Source organism: Oncorhynchus mykiss, chromosome 26, assembly GCF_057628025.1.
Source record: "Oncorhynchus mykiss isolate SJ-2025 chromosome 26, ASM5762802v1, whole genome shotgun sequence".
NCBI classification, from domain to species: Eukaryota; Metazoa; Chordata; class Actinopteri; order Salmoniformes; family Salmonidae; genus Oncorhynchus; species Oncorhynchus mykiss.
Genome location: NC_143047.1, coordinates 6,877,796 through 6,902,822, shown reverse-complemented (window position 1 = coordinate 6,902,822; position 25,027 = coordinate 6,877,796). Strand labels below are relative to the sequence as shown.

The following is a 25,027-nucleotide window of genomic DNA, read 5'->3' as shown; positions in this document are numbered from 1 at the left end:
TGTTAGTGAAGGTTATACTTTATTGCTCATTATGCATTGTTTTCCATGTTTCAACTGCTCCTGATATGGCTGGCTTCATCCCTGCACCCTGCAATGGTCTGACTTGGTTAAATCCTGAGCCCTTGGGAAATCTTTGGTTTCAGGGATTAAAAATGCAAAAAAGTAAGTGATGTGGTCAACATTTATACACACATTTTACATGGTCACAATTCTATTTATTTCACTACAGTGGTCAGGGCTTCATCAAAATGTGATCATTCAAAGATTGTCTTATGAGTTGTTGACCTCAAGTGGTGAATGTATGGAAATACACTTTCGAATCAGTCAGACATAACCCAACAGGACAGGGTGTAGTAGTACTGAACTCTGCAGGCCAGGTGCCCAGTGAAGCTGCTCCTCCACTGCACACTGCTAGTATGGAGTGGATCTGATCTCATGATCACCATCTATCTACCTGGCACCATGTTTGATGCAGGTATATATGGTTGATTTGCTTATGTTTTATTTTGCATCTATATAGTTATTGTCAGGCATGGCTGTCAACATGGTTCTGGTTGAGTTGGCCTATTGTTATATTTGTAAATTACAAAAAATGTGCAATAACTACAACCAGTTGAATGCATTCACGTTCACGACGCCAGGTGGCAACAAAGTCATTTTGAATAGAAAGTCATTTGAATTAGTGACGTCTTACCTGCGCCGGAAGTGTCATTCTTCAACGCTGACGCGTTACCTTTATCGAGAGCTCGTCACAGTTGAACGTCAAGCCTGTGTTGTAACGGTCCATCTAAATTGTTCGAATACTGTACAAGTCGATGTCAAAAAAGTACCTACTACGCGTACGTGACAGGAGCAGCAGCAGTACAGGGTTGAGGAACTAATGGCGGTAGGAGAATCTTTGATCTGCGTATGTTTCAGGTTGGGCAGAGAGCATAGGATAACGAGTCTACTATGCTTTATAACACCATAGCAACTAACTCACCCTCGGTTATAAGTACTTATTGACTAATTCATGTAATAGAATGATAAACTGTGTATCAAAGCCAATTAATTAGCTTGAGCCAACGTTCGTTAACATACCCTACACAGCCTGTCTCCATATTGATGCTAGTAAGCTATCTTACTTCCGAGGTCCATGCAATGTTGACTACACTAACAGCCTGCCTTTCTAATGCACACAGCCCAAAGGTAAGGTCGGCACTAAAGGCAAGAAGCAAATCTACGAGGAGAATGGGGCGACACTCAAGTTCTACACAAGAGTAATCTTGGGAGCCAACGTAAGACACCATCTTCCTTGTCAATGTTACCTTTTGAATGGAAATTGTGACTTGTACAGCTCCTGACACTTGTTTCTCTCCCAGGCGATATACACTGCGTTAAACCTCTTGGTCTTCTATAGCTCTTCAACGTTTTGGACATGGGTGAGCGAGTTCATTCTGTGTATGTTATTGACATTGATGGCTCCTCTACTGTTGAGCAGTAAAACTGGGACGATTGCGGATTACTAAATGTATTCTTTCCTCCTCCCTTCCTGGTTTCTCCCCCACTGTCTCATTCCCCCTGTCTCTCTTCCTTCCTCCATCTCCCACCCCTGTAGTTTGCCCTGGTGTTTGCACTAGCAGTGTATGTGGGCAGTTACCGCTCCATGACTGCCATGGCCAAAGCAGTGTTTGGTGAGGATGGGAGTTTGCTGGACGGAGGAATAGATCTGAACATGGAGCAGGGGATGGCAGAGTGAGTGCTCACACTGCAGGAGTGTCTGTTTCCGTGAACATGAGCGTGCAAACATACAGTGTGTGTGTGACAGAGAATTGCTGAGTATTACAGCCTGTTCAACATGCATGTAACATTGGTACCCTTATCTCCATTCAAGGGTACATCTCTCAAAGAGGCGATGGCAATGTGGTGCATTATGATGGATTCTTTGTCCTTATAGGCATCTGAAGGATGTTATCCTGCTAACTGCCATATTACAAGTGCTCAGCACCATCTCCTCCTGGTTCTGGTATCTTTGGCTGCTGGTGAGCGTTTACCCCATTCTTGCTGTACTCTCTCTTTGGTTGTTTATTTTCCCTTTCTAATGGACCTCGTTGATCTCTTAATCAATCTGTGTGTGTCAGGCCCCGGCCCGTGCAATGTTCCTGCTGTGGGTGAACTTCCTAGGCCCCTGGTTTTCGGCCGAGACCCCTGGTGCCGCCCCAGAGGAGGTGAATGAGAAGAAGCAGAGACGACAGGAGCGCAGACAGATGAAGAGGTTCTAGCTTGGCCGACTGCCGCGGTATTTCTATACACAGAATGAGTCTAAACACAGACAGCCAGGAACTCTACGGTTAAGTTATTCAGGAGGAACTTTTGACGTGTGCCCAAAGACATCCAGGTATGGATAAAGAACTGAACCGGACCCTGTGGGTTATCTGGTTTCCCTCTTTCGCCCCATCCCTCATCCTTCCCTTTCTTCCTCTCCCCTCTAGCCCTATCCCTTTTTCTTTACATCTGGAGAGGAAATCGTCCTTGTTGGGCTGATGACATCATCACCACCAATACGTGCTGTCATATACCTTGTGCTGTCATATACCTTGACCTGTCATTTGTTTACATTCAATTGTTCATAATCTAGGTCTATGTATCGCATCAATTTCATCTGAACTAGTGAAAAGGATGTGGTGATCTTACCCTATGGCAGACATTTTTATTTTAGACACTGCTCATCAGCTCACCATCATGCCCAATTCCAAATATACAACTAGCAACAACCACCTAGGTGTTAATCTAGACCAACTATTACCTTGCTTTTACAGCTATTTATTTCAGATCTACATGACGTGCGTAGCGTTCGGTGCTAGGTGTTGATTTGGAATTGGGAAGGTTGAAATGAAATCCGGTTGTGCATTGTCCGCAGTGCACCGCTTAAAGTCAATGCGGAGACTCTATTCACTTTTACTGCTGCATATGTCGGCTCAATCGGAAAGGACTTTTACACTGAACAAAAATACCAACGCAACATGTAAAGTGTTGGTTTCATGAGCTGAAATAAAAGAGCCCAGATATTTTCCATATGCACAAAAAGGTTATTTCTCTCAAATGTTGTGAACAAATTTGTTGACATCCCCTGTTAGTGAACATTTCTCCTTTTGCCAATATAATCCATCCAGCTGACAGGTGTGCCATCGCAGAAGCTGGTTAAACAGCAGGATCATTACCCGGTGCACCTTGGGCTGAGGACAATGAAATAGGTGACTCTAAAATGTGTAGTTTTGTCAAACCGATATCTCATGTTTTGAGGGAGTAAGCAATTGGCATGCTGACTGCAGAAATGTCCACCAGAGCTGCTGCTAGAGAGATGAATGTTCATTTCTACCAGAAGACGCCTCCAACGTCATTTTAGAGAATTTGGCAGTCTGTCCAACCGGACTCACAACCGCAGTGAACGTGTATGGCTTCGTGTTTGATGATGTCAACATTGTGAACAGAGTGCTCCGGAGTGGCGGTGGGGTTATGGTATGGGCAAGCATAAGCTACGGACAACGTACACAATTGCATTTTATCGATGGCAATTTGAACGCTTAGAGATACCGTGACGAGACCTTGAGGCCCATTGTCATGCCATTCAATCACTGTCTTCACCTCATGTTTCAGCACTTTACACAATTTCTGGAAGCTGAAAATGGCCCAGTTCTTCCATGGCCTGCATACTCAGACATGTCACCCATTAAGCATGTTTGGGATGCTCTGGATCGATATGTACGATGCCGTGTTCCAGTTTCTGCCAATATCCAGCATCTTCGCACAGCCATTGCATTCCACAGGCCACAATCAACAGCCTGATCAACTTTATGAGAAGAAGATGTCGCGCTGCGCTGTGGTCACACCAGATACTGACTGGTTTTCTGATCCACTCCCCTGCCTTATTTTTATTTTATTTTTTTAAAGGTATCTGTGACCAACCGATGCATGTCTGTATTCCCAGTCATGTGAAATCCATAGATTAGGGCCTAATGAATTTATTTCAGTTGACGGATTTCCTTATAAAAATCGTTACATGTTGCATTTATATTTTTGTTCAGTTATTAATGGCGCATTGTCTAAATCCGCGATTGGATTGTATCTCGGCCCTGATCATCGTTGTCGCTCCCATCCTTCACAATGCTGAACAAATGATTTGATTACAAACAATAACAGTTGTGTATATGCATTAACATTTTCAAGTGCATTTCTTCACAGCATAAATAAGCAAGAGGAAATATACAGTGCCTTCAGGAAGTATTCAGACCCCTTGGACTTTTTCCATGTTTTTGTTGATACCGCCTGACATTTATTAAATTGAGATTTTGTCACACGTAATACCGCACAATGTCAAAGTGGGACAAATTAATTAAAAATTAAAAGCTGAAATGTCTTGAGTTAATTATTCAACCCCCCTTTGTTATGGCAAGCCTAAATAATTTTATGAGTAAAGATATGTTCAATAACAAGTCACATAAGTTGCATGGACTCATTCATTCTCATTCTGTAGGCAATAATAGTGTTTAACATGATTTTAGAATGAGTACTTTGCATCTCTGTACCCCACACATACAATAATCTGGAAGGTCCCTCGGTCGAGCAGTGAATTTCAAACACAGATTCAACCACAAAGACCAGGGAGGTTTTCCAATGCCTCGTAAAGAAGGGCGGCTATTGGAAAATGGCCAAATGTTTACAACATTGTAGTTATTCCAGAATACTAACCAAATTGACAGTGAAAAGAACGACGCCTGAACAGCATAAAAATATTCCAAAACATGTTTGCAAAAAGGCACTAAAGTAATAATGCAAAAAATGTGGCAGAGCAATTAACATTTTGTCCTAAATAAATTTGATGTGTTAAGCTTGGAAATGGAATGTTGCTAAGCACAGGCAGAATCCTAGAGGCAAAACTGGTTTCCACTGCTTTCCACCAAACACTGGGAGGTGATTTCACCTTTCAGCAAGATGATAATCTAAAACACAAGGCCAAATATACACTGGAGTTGCTTACCAAGAAGACTGTGAATGTCCCTGAGTGGCCAAGTTAGTTTTGACTTAAATCTATGCCAGTACCTGAAAAATGGTTGTTGAATGTATAGCGACTATCAACAACCAATTTGACAGAGCTTGAGTAATTTTTGAAGAATAATCTGCAAATGTTGCTCAATCCAGGTGTGTAAAAGTTCTTAGACTTACCCAGAAATACTCACAGCTGTAATCGCTGTCAAAGGTACTTCTTATTGCCTGAGCCATTGACAAGCATAGACAAGGTGCTAGGAATGGGGCTATGACCTATGACTGCTGTTCTGGCTTTACCAAAATCATATTTGAATAATACACAAATGAAATGGAAGTATATATTGATGCACTGGTAGTTAGTTGGCAGCAACTTGTGTAATCAATATGCATTGTAAGCATGTCAATGCAGGGGTGACGTGGTGGTTGAACTCTTCAGAAATGTCTGCGTTTTTACGATCAGCCAACAACTATGTAAGCCTAGATATTGTTGCTACAAAGTCTTAATGTACATATGATTAAATTGATTTCAGTATAAAAACAATAACCTGTCTGAGGTCTCATTTTGTCTGTTTTTTCATAATGATTGAACAAGTACATTTGCTAGCTTTTGATCTGTTATTTCAATGTAGAGAGCAAACATCTGTGCCCAGAAGTCTACAGTATTGTTTGTGTTTTCAATAAATGTATATTAAAGTAACCTTTTTCACGATTTTAAAATCAGAAAAACGTAGTGTAAAACTAACGTTCAAGTAAAAAGAATTTGGGGGGACTTTTATTTTGAAAATTATCCGTGTGGTCATGTGACCTTAAAGGATGTTGCTACATCCATTTTAAAATTAAAGTAATATGTACACATCATATAACTTAGAAATGCTTCATGAGCTTAATTCAACTGCCGTGCTACATTCAAACCCAAAATATAAGCTTGTTTTATGCCCATGTTTGTAAACACTATAGAGCCTCAAAACATTGTTAAAACCATAACGTTGATATCATGGATGGTCAGTCCTTGCATGCATAGCTCGTCTGTGAATTTGTCTGTATATTTCTCCAGCCCATCCTTCAGCTTTTTACCAAAACGGGTGGGTTGCCCTCTTGTTATTGTTTCAATGGCAGATTGACGCTTTAATGGAGCTTGCTTCACAATGCTTCCAATTCAAAAAGAGATTGTAAACATTTTTGCACAATCCCTGTATTTCTATGGACCTCCTCCTCTGTTCATAGTCTGAACGTGAACTTCAGGGAAACACTTAGCGCCACTTCAATACCGAAGTTGCATTTCCGTAGCAGGTTAGGAGACTGAACAGGGTTAAGGTTTGTGAAAATGCTCTCCTAACCTGCCACGAAAATGTATTGGTCATAGGCTGCAGGTTTTTGGGCTACTTCTAAATTGCACCACGGCCGTCATGACATTTTTCTTTAAAAATATATATTTCACTGTGACCTGCCGCTGACTATCAGGTAGTGAAGTAGCCTGTTGCTGAGTCAACTGTGAGTGAGTGCATGAGTGGTGTGGAGGGCCGGGGGGGGTAGTTGAATGTTGAGACTGAGTGCTGCAGCTGAGTCACATGAGTGAGAGGAGACAGTCATGACAACTTTGACCAGTTGTAGGTAGGCTATTTAGATTGTTATTATGGAGACGTATTTCCAATCCTCTTTCCATAAAACATTAACGTGCTAGAACTGATGCGCATCAAGAAATAAGGTGACAATGCACAGGAAAACAACTAGGTGCTCTAGAGTGTGAATCTTCAGTTCTTGGGTCTGGAGTGCTGTGTGTGTGTGGAAATGTTAAATGGAAGTTATGAAACTCCCTCGCGTGCTTCTGATATGGCCTCAATGAAACTGATATTGAATGTGGAGAGTGATACATCCAGGGGCGCAACTTTCGCTGGGGATGGCCCCCCCCCTAGTTTTATCATTGGAATAGGACACAAAACGAGGGAATGGTGGGCTTTAAGGCCAAGCGGACGACAACGAGCGGTCGGGTTGGCTGTTTGAAGTGTAGATAATGTGTCCTCCCCACTTCTAAAACTAAAGTTGTGCCACTAGATATCTGTTGGCCATTAAGTAGCCTATAATTTTCTATGTAGGCTACTATATCCTACCATTTGATGCAATAAATATGTTGGGGCTGGCAAATGGATTTAATAAATTGCCTATAACTTGCAGTTTGTTGTTGTAGCCTTGTGTTATTATGCAATTATTAATGGCTATGTTTAGTTAATGAAATTGTACGTTATCCATTGTGAATATTGTCACAGTTCTATCGCAATTGCATCAGATGTTAGAATGCATTATATAGAAGGTAACAGTCAGTCAGATTAGGCCACAGGTTAAAAAATGTAAAAAAAAAATGTAAAACCCATTTGTTGTTGACAAGCATAGGCCTATTCAGGTAATATCCATAATTAATATGATTTAAATTCAATTATTAGTGATTTAAATTACAACCCCATCCTCAGACTATTCCAGCAGGCTATTGGGCAACAGAAGCACTTCTTACCTTGAAATCGCCTCGCTATTCATGTTAAATAAATTAGTCTGTCAATTTGAATTTAGCAAGCTGCTAAATCGTTCATTTTACATCATGCCTAGGCTACTGTAGGCTATAGGCTACCTGCATATACAGTGGCAAGAAAAAGTATGTGAACCCTTTGGAATTACCTGAATTTCTGAATAAATTGGTCATACAATTTGATCTGAACTTCATCTAAGTCATAACAATAGACAAACACAGTCTGCTTAAAGGAATAACACACAAACATGTTTTCATGTCTTTATTGAAAACACTGTGAACCCTTGGATTTAATAACTGGTTGACCCTCCTTTGGCAGCAATAACCTCAACCAAATGTTTTCTGTAGTTGCGGATCAGACCTGCATTTGGGTTGAGGTCAGGACTCTGACTGGGCCACTCCAGAAGGTGTATTTTCTTCTGTTGAAGCCATTCTGTTGTTGATTTACTTCTGTATTTTGGGTCATTGTCCTGTTGTATCACCCAACTTCCCAATCAGAGACAATGACTAACACCTGCCTCTGATTGGGAACCATATCAGGCCAAACATAGAAATAGACAAACCAGATACACAACATAGAATGCCCACCCAGCTCACGTCCTGACCAACACTAAAACAAGGAAAACACACAAGAACTATGGTCAGAACGTGACAGTGATGTCCTGTTGAGCTTCAATTGGCGGACAGATAGCCTTACATTCTCCTGCAAAATGTTTTGATAAACTTGTGAAATCTGTCAATGATAGCAAGCTGTCCAGGCCCTGAGGCAGCGAGGCAGCAAAGCAGCTCCAAACGATGATGCTCCCTCCACCATACTTTACAGTTGGGATGAGGTTTTGATGTTGGTGTACTGTGCCTTTTTTTCTCCACACATAGTACCGTCCAAACAACTCAACTTAATTTCATCTGTCCGCAGAATATTTTGCCAGTAGCGCTGTGGAACATCCAGGTGCTCTTTTGCAAACTTCAGACGTGCAGCAATGGGTTTTTTTGGACAGCGGTGGCTTCTTATGTGGTGTCCTCACGTGAACACTATTCTTGTTAAGTGTTTTACATATCGTAGACTAGTCAACAGAGATGTTAGCATGTTCCAAAGATTTCTGTAAGTCTTTAGCTGACACTCTAGGATTCTTCTTAACCCCATTGAGCATTCTGCGCTGTGCTCTTGCAGTTATCTTTGGAGGACGGCCACTCCTAGGGAGAGTAGCAACAGTGCTGAACTTTCTCCATTTTTGACAATTTGTCTTACCATGGACTGATGAACATCAAGGCTTGTATAGATACCTTTGTAACCCTTTTCAGCTTTATGCAAGTCAACAATTCTTAATCTTAGGTCTTCTGAGATCTCTTTTGTTCGAGGCATGGTTCACATCAAGTAATGCTTCTTGTGAATAGCAAACTCAAATTGTGTGAGTGTTTTTGATAGGACAGGACAGCTCTAACCAAATCTCCAATTTTGTCTCATTGATTGGACTCCAGGTTTTAGCTGACTCCTGACTCCAATTAGCTTGTGGAGAAGTTATTAGCCTAGGGGTTCACATACTTTTTCCAACCTACACTGTGAATGTTTAAATGATGTATTCAATATAGACAAGAAAAATACAATCATTTGTGTGTTATTTGTTTAAGCACACTATGTTTGTCTGTTGTTGTGACTTAGATAAAGATCATATAAAATGTTATGACCAATTTATACAGACATTTGGGTAATTCCAAAGGGTTCACATACTTTTTCTTGCCACCAAACCATGGCAAAGTTAAATTACATCCATAAACCCAGATTTTAGTAGGCCCAGCCTATGCCTATTGAAATTACAAGTCAATCTTGCAAATTGGCCATTTCTAATGGTTTGTATATAATAATAATGGCACAATTGCCAGAAAATAGCCTAACATTCTTTTGAAGGTTAGCCAAGTGTTTCTTGTACCGAGATTGAGATCCTTTGTCCAACTTTCTTCCCTCAAACTCTCCTGTCGGATTTATCTATAGTTATGCACATAAGGGATTTATTTACAATTAAACTAGTTATTTATTCTATTATCTTTATTTAACTAGGAAAGGACAAGGACAAAGTTAAGGACAAATTCTTACTTACAATCACGGCCTACCATGGACAAACCCTAAAACCCGGACGGCGCTGGGCCAATTGTCCGCAGCCCTATGGGACTCCTAAAACACCGCCTGTTGTGATACAGCCTGGAATCGAACCAGGGTCCATGGTGAAAACGACGTGGCGAGTTTAAAATAAGAGCGAATTATCTTTTCTCTTGCGACATATTCAAATTCATTTATTAGTCACGATAGCTGCCAATAATTCTAATTTTGATGGAAAAACTTTTTTCTTCTAATTTCGTCTACGTTACGTCGATATTCATAAATTCCTCTACAACGTTATGGGAAAATTGCTTTTTTGCTGCTGAAAAAAATGGGCAAGTTTTCAGGCTTTGTGTGCGGGTTTTGAGTAGTCATGTGTCCCCTGAACTTCGGACATCCGGAAGTAAATAAGTGATCTCATCGCAAGCCCGGTTGCTAAGCTGCAAGTGTAGACTGGGGTCGCAAGCAGCCACACAAACATGAAATCAACAACAAGGACTGAAGGAGCCAGACAGAAAGCAGATTAGTAGTTGGCATCAACTAGCTAGCTACTGATTTCGGTCTTAACCATTCTCTTTTCACCAATCATAGCTAGATATATTCTGGTGGCAATTAGCTTAAAATGCAGGTATGTTCTGTATTATATTTTGCCCTGCCCAGGACGAGCAATCTAAGTAGCTAGCTAATTGAGCTGTTAACGTTAGCACGTTATGCTAATTTAGCTAGCTAATAAAGTTCAACCAAACTGTTTAACCATCGAAATGGCGTTTACTAGCTGCCTTAGCTAGCTAACAAGTATTTGCATGACTGACATGTGCCTACATTGCAGCCCGAAATAAAGCGTTACTTTGTGTCGCTTAAGCTAGTTAACAGTACATAGCCAGCTAACGTTAGCTAGCTAAGTTAACAGCCTGCTAGCGAACCAGTTTGCTAACGCCCATAGCGTAGATTCGACTATCTATCGTGTAATAATTGGCTGGTTTAAACAGTTTCTATTTTGTTTGCATCCTCCCTCAGCTTCAAGAGAAGCCAACAGGGGACATGAAGCAGAGAAGTTGACATTTTATGTCTCTTCTGCCACCATCAACAATTTGTCATACAAAATATTTTCCCTTTGCCTCTTGTTCTTTCATTGGAGAGAAGCTAAAGGTCTCATCATACAGTCTACACACCTGACGCAGTTAGCTCTGTGTGAATAATAACAACACTCCTTTGAGTGTTGGACGCCTAAGAATCACCATGGCTGTGGCCAACACCACCAAAACATCATGGAGATTACGTGAGTAGTCTCCATTTCACTCACCCTGTCCAGACCACAATCTTATTGGTTTCATGGACCCAGAGGTTAATCCTGGTGAGTTCTGGATTGTTTTTTTTTGTTCCAGAGGAAATTGTAGCCCACTCCAGTAATGTGGCGTGTCTGGCCCTGGGGAAGAACTCCGGCCGTCTGCTAGCCACTGGGGGAGAGGACTGCCGAGTCAACATCTGGGCAGTCAGCAAACCCAACTGCATCATGGTACAGACTAGTCAGACCTTTAGGGAAGAAGTGTGTGTGCACAGTTTGATCTCTGCTTATTTCTGCTGTATATAACACCGCTCTCCCACCTTCTCGTCCCTTCTCCCTTTATCTTTCCCTCTTTCCCTGTCTCTTTCTCAGAGTTTGACAGGCCATAATAACCCAGTAGAGTGTGTGAAGTTTAATAACTCTGAGGAGCAAGTGGTGGCTGGCTCACAGTCCGGATCACTGCGTGTATGGGACCTGGAGGCTGCAAAGAGTGAGACGGAATTTCTCCTATATTGTGTGTTTATGGGGAGGTTAGGCGTGTGAGATGTGTTTCTACTAGAGTCAACTAGACCTAGGCTACCAGTTCTGAGAATGCCATAACAATGTTTTGCTATTTTATCCCAGTCCTAAGAACTCTAATGGGACACAAGGCCAATATCTGTAGCTTGGACTTCCACCCGTTTGGGGAATACCTGGCATCTGGTTCCATGGACACCAACATCAAGGTGTGTATGTGTGCTGCATGATTGAGTGTTGTTAAGAACTCTACTATGTACAGTACCAGTCAAAAGTTTGGACACACCTTCTCATTCCAGGGTTTGTCTTTATTTAGACTATTTTCTACATTGTAGAATAATAGTGAAGACATCAACACTATGAAATAACACATATGGAATCATGTAGTAACCAAAAAAAGTGTTAAACACATCAAAATATATTTTAGATTTTTCTAATATTTTTTTCCTTGATGACAGCTTTGCACACTTTTGGCATTCTCTCAACCAGCGTTCATGAGGTAGTCACCTGGAATGCATTTCAATTAACAGGTGTGCCTTGTTTAAAGTTAATTTGTGGAATTTCTTTCCATCTTAATACATTGGAGCCAATCAGTTGTGTTGTGACAAGGTAGGGGTGGTATACAGAAGATAACCCTATTTTGTAAAAGTCCATATTTTGGCAAGAACAGCTCAAATAAGCAAAGGGAGACAACAGTTGTTCAGAGGAGACTGCGTGAATCAGGCCTTCATGGTTGAATTGCTTCAATGAAACCACTACAAAGGACACCAGTAAGAAGAAGAGACTTGCAAGAAACACGAGCAATGGAAATTAGACCGGTGGAAATCTGTCCTTTAGTCTGATGAGTTCAAATTTGAGATTTTTGGTTCCAACTGCCATGTCTTTGTGAGACGAAGAGTACGTGAACGGACGATCTCTGCATATGTAGTTCCCACTGTGAAGCATGGAGGAGGAGGTGTGATGGTGCTTTGGTGGTGACACTGTCTGTGATTTATTTACAATTCAAGGCACACTTAACCACCATGACTACCACATCATTCTGCAGCGATACGCCATCCTATCTGGTTTGTGCTTAGTGGGACTATCATTTGTTTTTCAACAGGACAATGACCCAAAACACACCTCCAGGCTGTGTAAGGGCTATTCGACCAAGGAGAGTGATGGTGCTGCATCAGATGACTTGGCCTCCACAATCACCTGACCTCAACCCAATTGAGATGGTTTGGGATGAGTTGGACTGCAGAGTGAAGGAAAAGCAGCCAACAAGTGCTCAGCATATGCAGGAACTCCTTCAAGACTGTTCGAAAAGCTTTCCAGGTGAAGCTGGTTAAAGCTGTCATCAAGGCAAAGGGTGGCTACTTTGAAGAATCTAAAATATATTTAGATTTGTCTAACACTTTTTTTGGTTACTACATGATTCCATATGTGTTATTTCATAGTTTTGATGTCTTCACTATTATTCCCCAATGTAGAACATGATCATAATAAAGAAAAACCCTTGAATGCATAGGTGTGTCCAAACTTTTGACTGGTACTGTATGTGGATTGGTATGTGATATTGTGCTTAAACAGAGTTTTTCTCTTTCAGCTGTGGGATGTACGGAGAAAGGGCTGTGTGTTCAGGTACAAGGTAAGACTTGCACCCGTGTGTAATTTATACCCAACTGAAGAGCACCAAGGTTAATTATCGGCTAAAGCCCCCCCCCACCCACTGTCTGTGAGCGGCCTGCTGGCTGATTATGTTGGGAATGGGTCTGCTAATCAGCAGTAATTGCTGTGTGTCTGTCTGGCACCAAGACTAAGCCAGGGATTACAGTGAGACGGTAAACACGATCTTGTCTGGCCTGGGGAGGAAGGGCTGGGGACTGACCGTCTGGACAGAAGTAGGGGGCCCGTGGTTATCTATCAATTTAATTTGGCATAATGTGCTTGTGCAGGGTCACACTCAGGCAGTGAGGTGCCTGGCCTTCAGTCCAGATGGGAAATGGTTGGCCTCTGCTAGTGATGACAGCACCATCAAGGTATGAACCCACCTACACATTGTCAGAAGCTTGCTTTCACATGTTTCTCATCTCACATGACTGTGGTCAGTTTGTAAACCAGGGCTCTCCAACCCAGTTCCTGGAGAGCTGCCGTCCTGTAGGTTTTCGTTCCAACCCTAATCTAGCTCAACTGATTCTAATAATTAGCTGGTTGATAAGCTGAGTCAGGTTAGTTAGAACTGGGTCTTGAGCGAAAGCCTACAGGAGGGTAGCTCTCCAGGAACAGGTTTGCAGAGCCCTATTGTATACTCTCAACCTTATGTTCAGAGGGGTTTTCTACAAAGCGGGATTAATGAGTTAGCCAGCTAACTTGGCTAAGTATTCTGACATAACTTTTTTGGAAATTAAGCTTGAAATGGGCATGGCCTAATTGACTCAACAACCAAAATCACATATCTAAATTGAGATTTTCTGGTTCATTAAGAAAGTTCTAGTTATTTCTGGTTGTTTATCAAATTCAGCTGGCTAACTCATTGATCCCGCTTTGTAGTATACCCCTCTGCATATAAGTTCTCCATCTATAGGCACAGATCTGAGATCAGCTTACTTGATTCATAATATTCCTAGCTGTGCCAGTCAACAGGAACTCATATTGCCCTTTGACCTGTGTGTCCTAGCTGTGGGACCTGACTGCAGGGAAGATGATCACAGAGTTCACAGCACACACCGGAGCCATCAACATCATCCAGTTCCACCCCAACGAGTATCTGCTAGCGTCAGGCAGCTCTGACAGGTGTTGTATCCACACACTCTGGGGTGAAAAATAGTAAATAAATACGTATGAGGCAACTGAACATTTGTGTTCCGATGGCTTCAACTCCATGACTAAAGTGGAATGCCTTATAAGGATGGCTGTGTTTTCCACTGGCTTCATCACAGCTTATCTGTGTGTGTATGTCTGCCCCCTACAGGACCATCAAACTGTGGGATCTGGAAAAGTTCAAGATGATTGGCTCTTCAGGGGGAGAGATGGGACCCGTCAGGTGAGGGCTTCCTTCGACCGCTAACAAGTCTGGTTGGTCGGGACACCAACCGATATTAGAAGTTCAGATGCAACTAACACTCTTTACCGTGTATCTAAACTATCCCTGCATCCTTTTTCCCCCCATTTCTCTCTCTCTTCTCTCCAGGTGTCTGGCCTTTAACCTGGATGGCTGCTGTCTGTACAGTGGAGCTGTGGACTCTCTCCGTGTGTATGGCTGGGAGCCCGACCGCTGCTTTGATGTGGTGCCAGTGGGCTGGGGCAAGGTGGCAGACCTGGCTATCTGCAACCACCAGCTGGTGTGTGAGCATGACGTTACTTTTTTTTAACATGTTTTACATTTGCGTCGTTTAGCAGACACTTATCCAGAACGGCTTATACAGTTAGCGGCGTTCGTCTTAAGATGGCCAGGTGAGACAACCACGTTTCAGTCATTGTGAAGTACGTTTTTCCTCAAAATAGTCATCAGCAAAGTCAGTGCTAGTAGGAAGTGCATGTTTTTGTTGTTGTTGTTTTGGGGGTTACTCTTTTTGTTACTATTACTATGTAACTACTGTGTTACTGCAACCTTGTGTGTGTGTGTGTGAGAGCCATCGGGATCTTATTAAATGGCTATTAGGGATTCTTTATGTGGTTCTGTGGTGTCAGCATGACAATTCTACATTCATTACTGCCACTGGACCTGTTACTGTTGCTATTAATATTACCTATAGCCAAGCCCTTGTGTTTTTCTGTTTCTCCTCCCCCCTCTTATCTCTCTCTCTCCAAGATTGGCGTGTCGTACAATCTGGCTAATGTTTCGTCCTACGTGGTGGATCTGACGCGGGTGAAGAAGTCTGGCTCTGTGATCCAAGGCGTAATCCAGGACGACCAGCCGCTCACAGAGCCCTCCCCGAAAGGATCCACGTTGCGACGCAACTACGAGCGACCCCTGACCACCTGCAGCACACAGAGGTACTGCCCACTTCCAAACGCCACTATTCCTACTTCCTATGGAGCGAATCCTAACCCTAATGTGAGCTGGGAGAGCGCTTAACTCAGATTTAGTATTTGGCCCTATATGCTACAGAATCTGTTTCAACAAAATCCCCTATGAGTTGATTCAAATCGTAGCGGTTCAAATCATGCGGTCCACTGTAGCAGAGTTAGTCGAGGATGCCTCTTGCAATGCCAGGCGGTTTCCATTCCCGGGACCACCCATATATGACATGTATCCGCGCTGATAAATGGCATATGTTATATAGCGAATACGGCATCAAAACCGCCTCCGTTAGAATCCGTTGCATCGCTAAGCAGGCTATTTGGGCTGTGCTCTTCCAGGGTAAAGCAGAGTTCTGAGTCAGAGCGGCGCAGTCCCGAGGGGGAGATGAGGAGCCCCAGCAGCGAGGACGAGAAGGAGTCCTCCGCCGAGATCCGTAACCCCGAGGACTACAAAGAGATCTTCCAGCCAAAGAGCGCCATCTGTAGGCTGATATTACACCTTACGTTTTTTTTTTGCCTTCTATTCAGTGTTCACACTAACAGAGGAATGCATGCATTACTACATCAACATCTAGCAGTGTCTTAATCATTCTTGAACTTCATACTAAATGTCATCTCGTCCCCCCCCCCCCTTCCAGCTCGCACCCCCCCAAAGAATGAGCCCTTCCCTGCCCCCTTAGAAGATGGTGAGTCCCTTCTGTCAAGAACAGTATTACATTGGTGTTTGTGATAAAGCTATCACATTGATCTGTTGTGTGTGTGTATAAGATGTGTTTCTGTCCTGAGTTTCATATTACAAGTTATTTTTGTTGTATTTTATTATTATATAGAAGAACAGAATGGGAGACATGTCATGGAGATGGATAAAGAAAGGAAGGGCACAGACAGTTGGTCGAGCTGGGGCTCGAACCCCCCTTGTCAAGGGGCATTTTGCGTCCGCTTCACCGGACTCCGGGCGCTCGTATTCAAGTTCTCTCTCTCTTTTCTCTCTTAGAGAGTTTTGTGGTGAGGGCTAACCAAGGGCTGGTGGAGGTCATGACTCCTATGACTGACAGACAGCAGGTTTGTACCTACTAGCTGCACTGTTGTATGTGTGACTGATTTGTGTTTTTGTAATGCTTGAGTGGGAATGTCTCGGTCTGTGTGAGTTTTTCTATGTAAATAAGTTAGATTTGTTTCTAGTGTGTGTCGTCACTGCAGCCCGGCCTGTTGAAGAACCTTCCAGTGGCATCGTCCACTCCGATCCTGAGGGTGGAGCCTACCGTGGTCGCCACGGCGCCCTGTCCCATCCCAGTGGTAACCGCACGGCCGCCGACTAACCACCCCCCCGCACCCCACCCAGCCCCCCCACCGGTCATTGCTATGGCGAAGGCCAAACCCCAGCCCAGCGTAATCCTCTCCTCCAGGAATGAACCAATAGGACTCAACGTGGGAGATTTCCTTCCTGTGAGTGTGTGTATATACATGCATAACACACACAATCTTGTTTTTCATTTCCCATGGAGAAATTTCACTCAAAAGACATCACAATTTGTATGGTTAAATTCAAGTGTATTAATAATTCAACTGTACTGCCGGCGCCAGTAGATCAGAGTGGAATAGTACAGTTCTATTATTAGCCTCTGACATTACCACTGTCTTTAACTTTGGACTTTCTCTCTACCACAAGCCCCATAAGACAAACTGGGTATAGAATGAAATGGAACACAAATAGTAATTCAATGCATCTCAACATTGAACCTACCGTAGCAGTACAGTTTTAAATTCACTCAAATGATCCAGTCACCCAGTTAAATTGTGCTACACATCAAAAACAAGATGGTCAGCTTTTTAAATAGGTTTTAACACATGCTCACAGAAATGGAATTGGCACCTAACTTTATGTAGGTTTAGGTATGATTTGAACAGGTGTGTGTATTTACCAGGTTATATACGTTTAACTATCTTGGTCCTAGCCTGCTCGTAACAACCGGCCCAGTGTGCTGGGTGATGACGAGGCTCTGGCCCAGATCAGAAAGGGTCATGACACCATGTGTGTGATGCTCACCAGCCGACACAAGAACCTGGACACCATCAGAGCCGTGTGGGGCAGCGGGGACGTCAAGGTATGGCACTTAGCAGACAACGCTAACACACCGATAACACTGTCTGAATCTTGAGCATGGGGTACTGAGCAATGTTCATGCAGTGTTAACATCACTTGAAATAAACAATTACTTGACTTTCAATGTTAAACACGGACAATCTGTTTGTGAAGTATGGAGAGATGTTACTGGCTGCCTCCAAGGTGTTTTTTGTTGTTGTTGTGATTTGAGTATTGTGATTGGTTGCCGCTCTGTCTTCAGACCTCTTTGGACTCTGCGGTCTCGATGAAGGATCTCTCGATCGTCGTGGACATCCTCAACATCGTTAACCTCAAACCGTGAGTGGCTGTTGAAACGCGCATACAAACGACTGCAGATCTTATTTGGCTGAGGAGGCCACACTTATACTCTCACTGAGTACCATGAATGCCCCTCCTTAACAGTGACATTAAGTCATTTGACCTGTCCCCCAGGTCGCTATGGAAACTGGACCTGTGTACCTCTATCCTGCCCCAGATTGAAGAGCTGCTGCAAAGCAAGTATGAGAGGTGAGACGAGTGATAAGTGTATATGTATATAAATGTGTATTAACCCATCTCTCGCTCTCCCCGTGTGGTCAGTTACATGCAGACGGGTTGCACGTCTCTGAAGCTGATCCTGAAGCGTTTCTGGCCTCTCATCTCAGACACGCTGACAGCGCCCCCCTCTGTTGGAGTGGATATAACACGGGAGGAACGGTGAGTTTCAGCTCCATTTAAGTCCTAAACATGCTTGTGCTTTTAACCATACTTACTGTACTGTGTGTTAAAGCAATGATCACTAATCCTGGTCCTGGAGAGGTACACCATGTAACCCATCACTAAAGAACCATTTTTTTTCAAAGGGTTCTAGCTCCGTATTCATCCAATATTGCTTGAAGGAAAAACTGATACATTTTGGATAGAGGTCAGGCCATTTCCATTGCATACTGTGAATGAATGGTTTGTGTTTGAGCCCAGCCACCAGAAGTGCAAGGCATGCTACAAGCTGCTGAAGAACCTCAGCGACTTGGTGAAGAACAAGGCCGACCAGGTGGGTCGCCACGGCAGCACCTTCAAAGAGCTGCAGCTGCTCATGGCTCCACTGGACTACTGACAGTCGACTATGCAACTGGAGACACGCACAGATTCTTCAACGGCTGACCACTGTGCTGTGAGGACTCAAGTCTGACTGACGTCTGCATTCTGTCATCCACCTGAGTGGTAAATCAGGGGACAATCCCAGATTCACACTGCGTGTGGATGGACTGAAGCAGTGGACTCAGAGACCGGGTGGGATAGAAGCCCATGTTTAGAACTCACTGTGTGGGACTGGGCACTTATGATTCCTTAATCTGTATGTGAGAGAAATGATGTCCTCTGTTACCTTAACTTGCCCACCACAGATGAGCGCACAAAACACCTATGGGCCAGATTTCAATCCGATTGTGGGTTATAGGCGTTGCGGCTTTTAAAAAAAGCAATGTTCACACGGAGATCGCCTTTAAAAGCCGCAATACCTGTGTTCAGGTGCACTGTGTTCTACTTAAATATTCTCTCTACATTCTGTACCTGAGATGTCAACCCTTGATGCACTATTTGAAAGTATTGTTAACGCTAAAATAACATGTTTTTCAAATAAAGTCTAGTTTTATCAATTCCAGAAACATGCCTAAGGAACAACTCTTGTTAAAATGTGTGTAATTCCACTCCAACAGAGAGCAGCACTGTTCTAGCTAGTTGGGAAGGTACTGTTTGAAAGGCGCTAGCCCATCCACCACTCCAGTGTGAAGGCCTCAGATTATCTAACGTTTTAAACTGGAAGGCAGTCGGGACCATTCTAGCCAATGAGAGGGCAGATGCATTTGAACAACAGGCACCATGGTTTCCACAGTTAAAATGGGCTAATTCATGGGAGAAAAAGTGTGGGAACTCCTGCTCTATACAACTCAATGGCTGCAACCATCCTGAACCAGCATTGTCCCGGGTAGATGTAATACAACCTACCATTTAATAAACGGTGACAAAAGATATAACCACTGGAAGGCAGGATATTTCAACAAACATCTGTTAGGAACAGCCGAGTTTAATTTCGTATTGAGTGTTTATTAAAAAAGGGTGTACAAAATCAAGACTGCCGCAGAAGGTTTCCACAACAACAAAGACAAAAGCAAGTAGAGATATCCATCGACAACCAACACGATGCAGCGTGTCCTCAATGTTTCTCGGACATCCTGGTATTGGAGGAAACATTGGCTTAACATTGGAGACACACGGTCGATTAGCTGATCAAATGTACAAAGCATTCCTATTTACACAATGCATTTTCAAATACAGTTCACAAGCTTGATCACTCCCTCAGGGGCAGCAGTGTCTGTTCCGTGAGGCGATCCGTTGTCATTGGTTGCTTGTGGTCAGCCATAGGGAGTAGGATTAAGCTGTCCTGGATGCAGATCTAGGGTCAGTTTTGTGTTGTGTCCCTATTGGATAACCTTAGAATTTGGGTAGAAGAAACTAATCCTAGATCTGTGCAACTTCAACAGGCAGCATCCAATAACAGGAATGGCATTTCCTGTCTGGCAGGGAGTTTGAATCGTCTAGCTTTATTCACTCGGTACAAGAAACACGACAACATGAACGTTTCCATGCAGTGGCTGAGGCGGCTCTGTATTGCCCTGGAGAAATCTAATCTAAAACACAAACGGCTACACAGGAAGTTAAAACGCTCTCTGCACTCACGTCTCTTATTGCTTGCGTCCTACAGGGCAAAAGAAGCCCAGCTCCATATCTGTAGAGTACCCTGATTGGATGAGGGGGAGACCAGGATGGAACCCTCGTAACCCCCCCCCACCCCCCCAAAAAACACAATGGAGTCTAAAGGGATAAAAAAAAAAAAATCTCAAACACAGATATATACTGTATATGCATATTATCATAATCCGTAACTGGAGCATTGTTCTAAAACACATCAAGAAGGTATTAGCCTCGTTTAAAGTGCATTTTTACCCAGAAATACTGTGATTGAAAGGGCTATACTGTTAGTGGATGATGGGACAAAGGGATTGGTTAGCACTAAGGGTGTGGGTGTGGCGTTATTGTGAGGGGCCGACAATACATTGGCCAATGGGAGAATAGATCACAGGCCCAGTTGAAGGGTCAAAGGTGAAGGTGTGGTGGAATTGTTCTGGGCTGTGAGGAGTATAGTTTTTTTTTTTTTAATGAGAGTTGTTTTTAGGACAGGGGCCTGTGTTACTCTCAGGTGCTCCTCCACTTTGGCCCCTAGTCAGTTGTGGAAGACAGACAGGTGTGTCCTGTAGTCACTTGCAGTCTGGGGTGTTGTGTTCCTTGAGGGGTATAAATGAGGACACGTAGTTAAGATATGGGGGGCTGTACAACAGTCCTGGCTAAAATTAACACCTATCCATTCCTGTCAGCTCTCAGTGGTAATGAAGAAAAGGAGACTTGGAGGCCATTTTAGAGCATCGGTATGTCTTGGTATGGGCCTTCCACGAGGGTCAAAGTTCGTATCCCCCTCTTCATCCCTCTGCTGTTCAAACAGCTCAATAAATGAAATGTCACCATTCTCTCAATCTGATAATTTGTCTAGTCCAGTTTCTCTCACCCATTGGCTGAGTGAGATCAGCAGAAGGAGATGGGAACAACCTATTGGTGGGTCAAGGTTCTGGTTAACACCCTCCTGTTCAGAAGGCCCAATGGCTGACTGGGTCAGGGTCCGGATCCATTGGAGCCTTCAGACAGACAGTTTCAATCGTCCTGTAGGGAAGAGTAATAGGTTTAGGAAACTGAATAGTGGGGAGTGGTGTCCCTGTGTTAATAACGTCTCACTACAACCCAGCCAGAGAGCAGCACAGATGGGGGAGAGGAAGAGGTGATATATCCACAGATTCCACACACCCACAACAAATCCATATAGACAAGACACACAAAACACCCTCACATCATACAATATACAGATCACACAGATAAGAACTGCATTCAGACCGTCAGTCACAGACAAAATCACAGACTGCCAGACAGCCACAGACATGTATGGACACCTTCACCCACACACACATGGATCTGCAGATAGACAAACAAAGCTTGGAGTCTCTCACACACACAGACAGACAGAGAGACAAGGGTCAAGACAGTCGCACACACACTACTTCCTGGGGTTAGAGGCGGGGTGTGTTAGATAGGTGGGCATTGACCAGGTGACACGGGTGGGCACAGGGCACCATGCCATGCTGAGCATTTACTTTCCATGCCAAGCGACCAATCAGCATAAACCCCACCTACCTGCCCACCGTCCCCCACCAATGGGCTGGCTCTGCCTAACAGCCTGTCTGCAAACCAACCAATCAAACCAGAGGATCAGGACACAGGAGTGAATGGATTCACCCTGACCATTCACACCTCACTTGAGTTCACTTTATTTTTTATATTGTGTATATATTTTTCATCATCCCAATAATGGTGGCGTGTGTGTGTGCACATTATCGTTGTTGTATATTGATGGATGCCAGGGTTCTTGGTGACAGAGAGGCATGTGTACCTGTTGAGACATGGGACTAAGGGGTGTGTTTGTGTGTGTATGTATATACATTTACCTGCAGAGAGCTGGGACTGAGACCTCCGTCGTGTGGTGGGGGTTTTGGAGGAGGCGGAGAGTGTGGAGCCGGCACTGCTGGCCCGGGAGATAGGGAGGGGCGCGGGAGTCACCGGGGGAGAGTCCAGCTGCAGAAAGGTCAAAGTTCAATGACAGAAATATCAATATCAAAGTTCCTTATTCAACCCCATTCCGCTAAGGATCCTGTCTAACTAGATTACGATTGTTTCTCCATTTTGCGCTCATCTAAGCAAAATCCCATGACTGAAACTTAAATAGATCTCAGATCGATTGTCTGGGGCCAAGTTTATCTCCCATCTCATGTAAGAACGTCATGACTTACATGCGAGTTTGACTGGTTCCAGTCCCCCTGCTTAGTGTGTTCGGGGTACTCCCCGAGATAATTTGTATGTAGACGTTCTGGTGACTTTTTAAAAAACACCTGACATGTCCATGTTCTGACCACTAGATGGTGCCAAAACAATCTGAGATGGTGGGTGTCATGGCTTGCTGAAATGAAATGGAACGACCCTGCTGCAAAGCTCGCAAGTTCCACTTTCTATCCAGGTGTAAACACTTCTCAAACCCAGACTGGATGCATCTATTATGCATTTGAGTGCAGGCTCTGTCTGGCATTACCTCGGCAGTCTTCATCTGATGAAAGCAGTGCGCCTGTTGAAATGATCTCCTAAGTGAACAAAGTGCATAGCTAATCATAACTAAGTGGTCACCAGGAATGGTCCATAATAGAGACCATTTTCATCACCTTTCCTGAACGTGTAAAATCTATGCACCATTTAGTGGTCAGAACGGGGTAATATGAAGATGTAGAATGGGACATAACTTCAATCACTAATTTATCTGAACAGGGGGGGGGGGGAGAAACTATTTCAGAACAATCTGAGATGGTGGCTGTCACGTCGTGCTGTCACGTCGTGCTAAAATGAAACGACCCAGAGGCTTTTTGGAGATAACCTTTTCAAACATCCTAAGTCAACTACATCTTCTTTACTAGAAAGTGATTCTCATAAAACAACTGCTTTGTGTTCAGCTCCGCCTAACCTCATCCCGACTTGGATCATTAAGGGCAGAGGGACAGAATGAAACCTGATGCCCCAGATTAGGCTCAGTGACCTGGGGAAGGTTTGACGTAAGGCCTGGGCTGACCTAGCACACGTGTGAGATTTAATTTGTGAGTGCGTCCCTCACTCTCTCCAGGGTGTGTGTGTGTGTGTGTGTAGGTTACCTCCACGCTGTCGTGGGTGGGCGAGGAGGTGGTGGAGGAGTTCTCCCACTGTCTCCTGGTGGCGTTGCCCAGCTCGATAGTCCGAACCCGCTGGGCAAACTTCAGAGAGCACACCGACTCACTCATGTTACAGACCAGGGGAGACACCTAGAGCAAATACCTTCTGATATTAGCCTGAAGGGTAGCATTGATGGTTTTATTATAGGCTAATATACACATTTAATTTGTAACCCCTTACCCCCCCACCCCTCTCTCCCCAATCCCTCTCTCACCCTCCTGTACCCCTCCCCCTCTCACCTGCACCATCATCAGGGTCTTGCTGTCCCCGCTCAGTGAGTCAGACAGCAGGTAGGTGAGCCGGGAGTTCCTGAAGGGCACGTGGGAGTGTCGGCTCCGCAGCGCATTGATGACGTCACCCAGGGCCGACAGGGACTTGTTGATGCACTGGGCCTCTCGCAGGCGGCTGCCCTCTGCCCCGGACTTAGCAATCCGCTCTGAGCCAGCCAGGTCAACCAGGTTCAGTTTACCTAGTAGAGGGTGTACAGAGATAAAATCCTGAATGACTGTGTGTCTGTCTGTCTGTCTGTCTGTGTGTGTGTGTGTGTGTGTGTGTGATGTCCGGTACAGGAATTGTGTGTGTGTGTGTGTGTGTGTACACCTTGCGTGCGGTGCCCAGTGGAGAAGTTGACGCCTGCTACGGTGATGATGAGGAGGGCGTGAGAGCGGGAGCTGTGTTCGTTCAGATTGGTGCAGGCTGTGGCCCTGTTCATGTGACCCAGCTCAAACACCTACACAGAGAGCACAGGTCAGGGGTCATAGGAAGTGAGTAACTAACTACTCTGTCAACTGCACATTCACGCATATGGTAGAACACACACACAGACAGGAGCAGATTTTAATCATTAACACACAAACTAATCTGTAGACTAGTGGCAAATCCAGGCTTGGGCACATTCTACTGGTTCAGGGAACACAAGAGCTCTGACAGATATTTCAGGATGAGAACTCAGCCTCAGGCCTAAAGAACCGTGGGAGCCATCTTATTAACTGACGCATGATTGTAAACAACACCCAAAAAACAGTTCTCTCTACACTTTTGAATTTGGAAAACACTACTAAGGAAAAGTATTGCTTTGCGGTTTAGGCCAGGAATACCATTTGGCACTTTGTGACTGGTAAGTAACACCATATGAACAAAATGTGATTAATTGATTGCAGATCAGAGCACGCTAACTACCCCACTAACCCAATGTCCTGTGGCAGGCATAGTATAAGTGGCAGTGGTAGAATGGTGGTCTCACCCTGTTGATGTCCTCAGGGCTCTGGACAGTGAACTCCGTGAGGCCCGGCACATAGAGCTGACCGCTACCATCTGGATTCATCTTGATGTCCAGCTTCTCACCCTGGTTGTCCCCCAAAAGGTTCCTACAGGAAACGGCAACGCACAGTCGCATAGATTGTCCCACTCAAATTTTAAAAAATCTTAATATGATATGCATACGGCACTACTTTGGGTGTATGGTGCCATAATATGATATTTGTCCTATGATATCCCCCAACATTTGGCAGATAGAAAGATAGACGGGTGACTAGATAGCTCAAATGAACAAATAACGATCAAGGTAAT

General features: G+C 43.9%; 3 protein-coding genes across 35 annotated transcripts in view; 2 read left to right on the top strand and 1 right to left on the bottom strand.

The window, feature by feature from the left end:
- The first annotated feature begins 692 nt into the window (after positions 1–692).
- LOC110506287 (transmembrane protein 208) lies at positions 693–5,566 on the top strand. Of its 2 annotated transcripts, none has more exons than XM_021585749.3 (6): positions 693–886; positions 1,182–1,277; positions 1,362–1,421; positions 1,598–1,734; positions 1,937–2,021; positions 2,121–5,566. In XM_021585749.3, the coding sequence occupies exons 1-6, from the start codon at positions 881–883 to the stop codon at positions 2,259–2,261; spliced, it is 525 nt and encodes a 174-aa protein (XP_021441424.1). In that variant the 5' UTR covers positions 693–880; the 3' UTR covers positions 2,262–5,566. The 2 variants fall into 2 exon arrangements, 1 of the variants encoding a protein (XP_021441424.1); XR_016492398.1 differs by having other exon boundaries at positions 697–886; positions 1,874–2,021.
- A 4,384-nt stretch (positions 5,567–9,950) lies between these two features.
- On the top strand, positions 9,951–19,212 carry LOC110506286 (katanin p80 WD40 repeat-containing subunit B1). Of its 15 annotated transcripts, none has more exons than XM_036964291.2 (20): positions 9,951–10,266; positions 10,782–10,917; positions 11,024–11,154; positions 11,296–11,413; positions 11,548–11,648; positions 13,028–13,069; positions 13,377–13,460; positions 14,099–14,214; positions 14,393–14,464; positions 14,612–14,762; positions 15,233–15,417; positions 15,784–15,926; positions 16,083–16,130; positions 16,439–16,506; positions 16,627–16,890; positions 17,400–17,549; positions 17,790–17,866; positions 18,002–18,076; positions 18,149–18,265; positions 18,527–19,212. In XM_036964291.2, exons 2-20 carry the CDS (start codon positions 10,878–10,880, stop codon positions 18,660–18,662), a joined length of 2,118 nt encoding a protein of 705 aa, XP_036820186.2. In that variant the 5' UTR covers positions 9,951–10,266; positions 10,782–10,877; the 3' UTR covers positions 18,663–19,212. The 15 variants fall into 15 exon arrangements, with proteins under 15 accessions (XP_036820186.2, XP_090077896.1, XP_090077895.1 ...); XM_090221770.1 differs by having other exon boundaries at positions 9,954–10,266; positions 16,645–16,890; positions 18,002–18,067; XM_090221769.1 differs by having other exon boundaries at positions 9,954–10,266; positions 16,645–16,890.
- Positions 19,213–19,630: 418 nt separating this feature from the next.
- Positions 19,631–25,027, bottom strand: part of LOC110506284 (kinesin-like protein KIFC3) — a 72,491-nt gene continuing 67,094 nt past the window's right edge. For 11 of the 18 annotated variants that reach the window (XM_090221759.1, XM_021585742.3, XM_090221755.1 and 8 more), the window contains 7 exons: positions 24,702–24,825; positions 24,059–24,188; positions 23,698–23,927; positions 23,401–23,547; positions 22,156–22,282; positions 21,845–21,891; positions 19,631–21,319 (listed from right to left, as the gene is read on the bottom strand). In XM_090221759.1, the coding sequence (XP_090077885.1) occupies positions 21,311–21,319; positions 21,845–21,891; positions 22,156–22,282; positions 23,401–23,547; positions 23,698–23,927; positions 24,059–24,188; positions 24,702–24,825 (814 nt within the window). In that variant the 3' untranslated portion in view covers positions 19,631–21,310. The remainder of the gene's footprint in view (positions 21,320–21,844; positions 21,892–22,155; positions 22,283–23,400; positions 23,548–23,697; positions 23,928–24,058; positions 24,189–24,701; positions 24,826–25,027) is intronic. The other 7 variants (XM_090221763.1, XM_090221756.1, XM_021585740.3 and 4 more) reach the window with 1 other exon arrangement.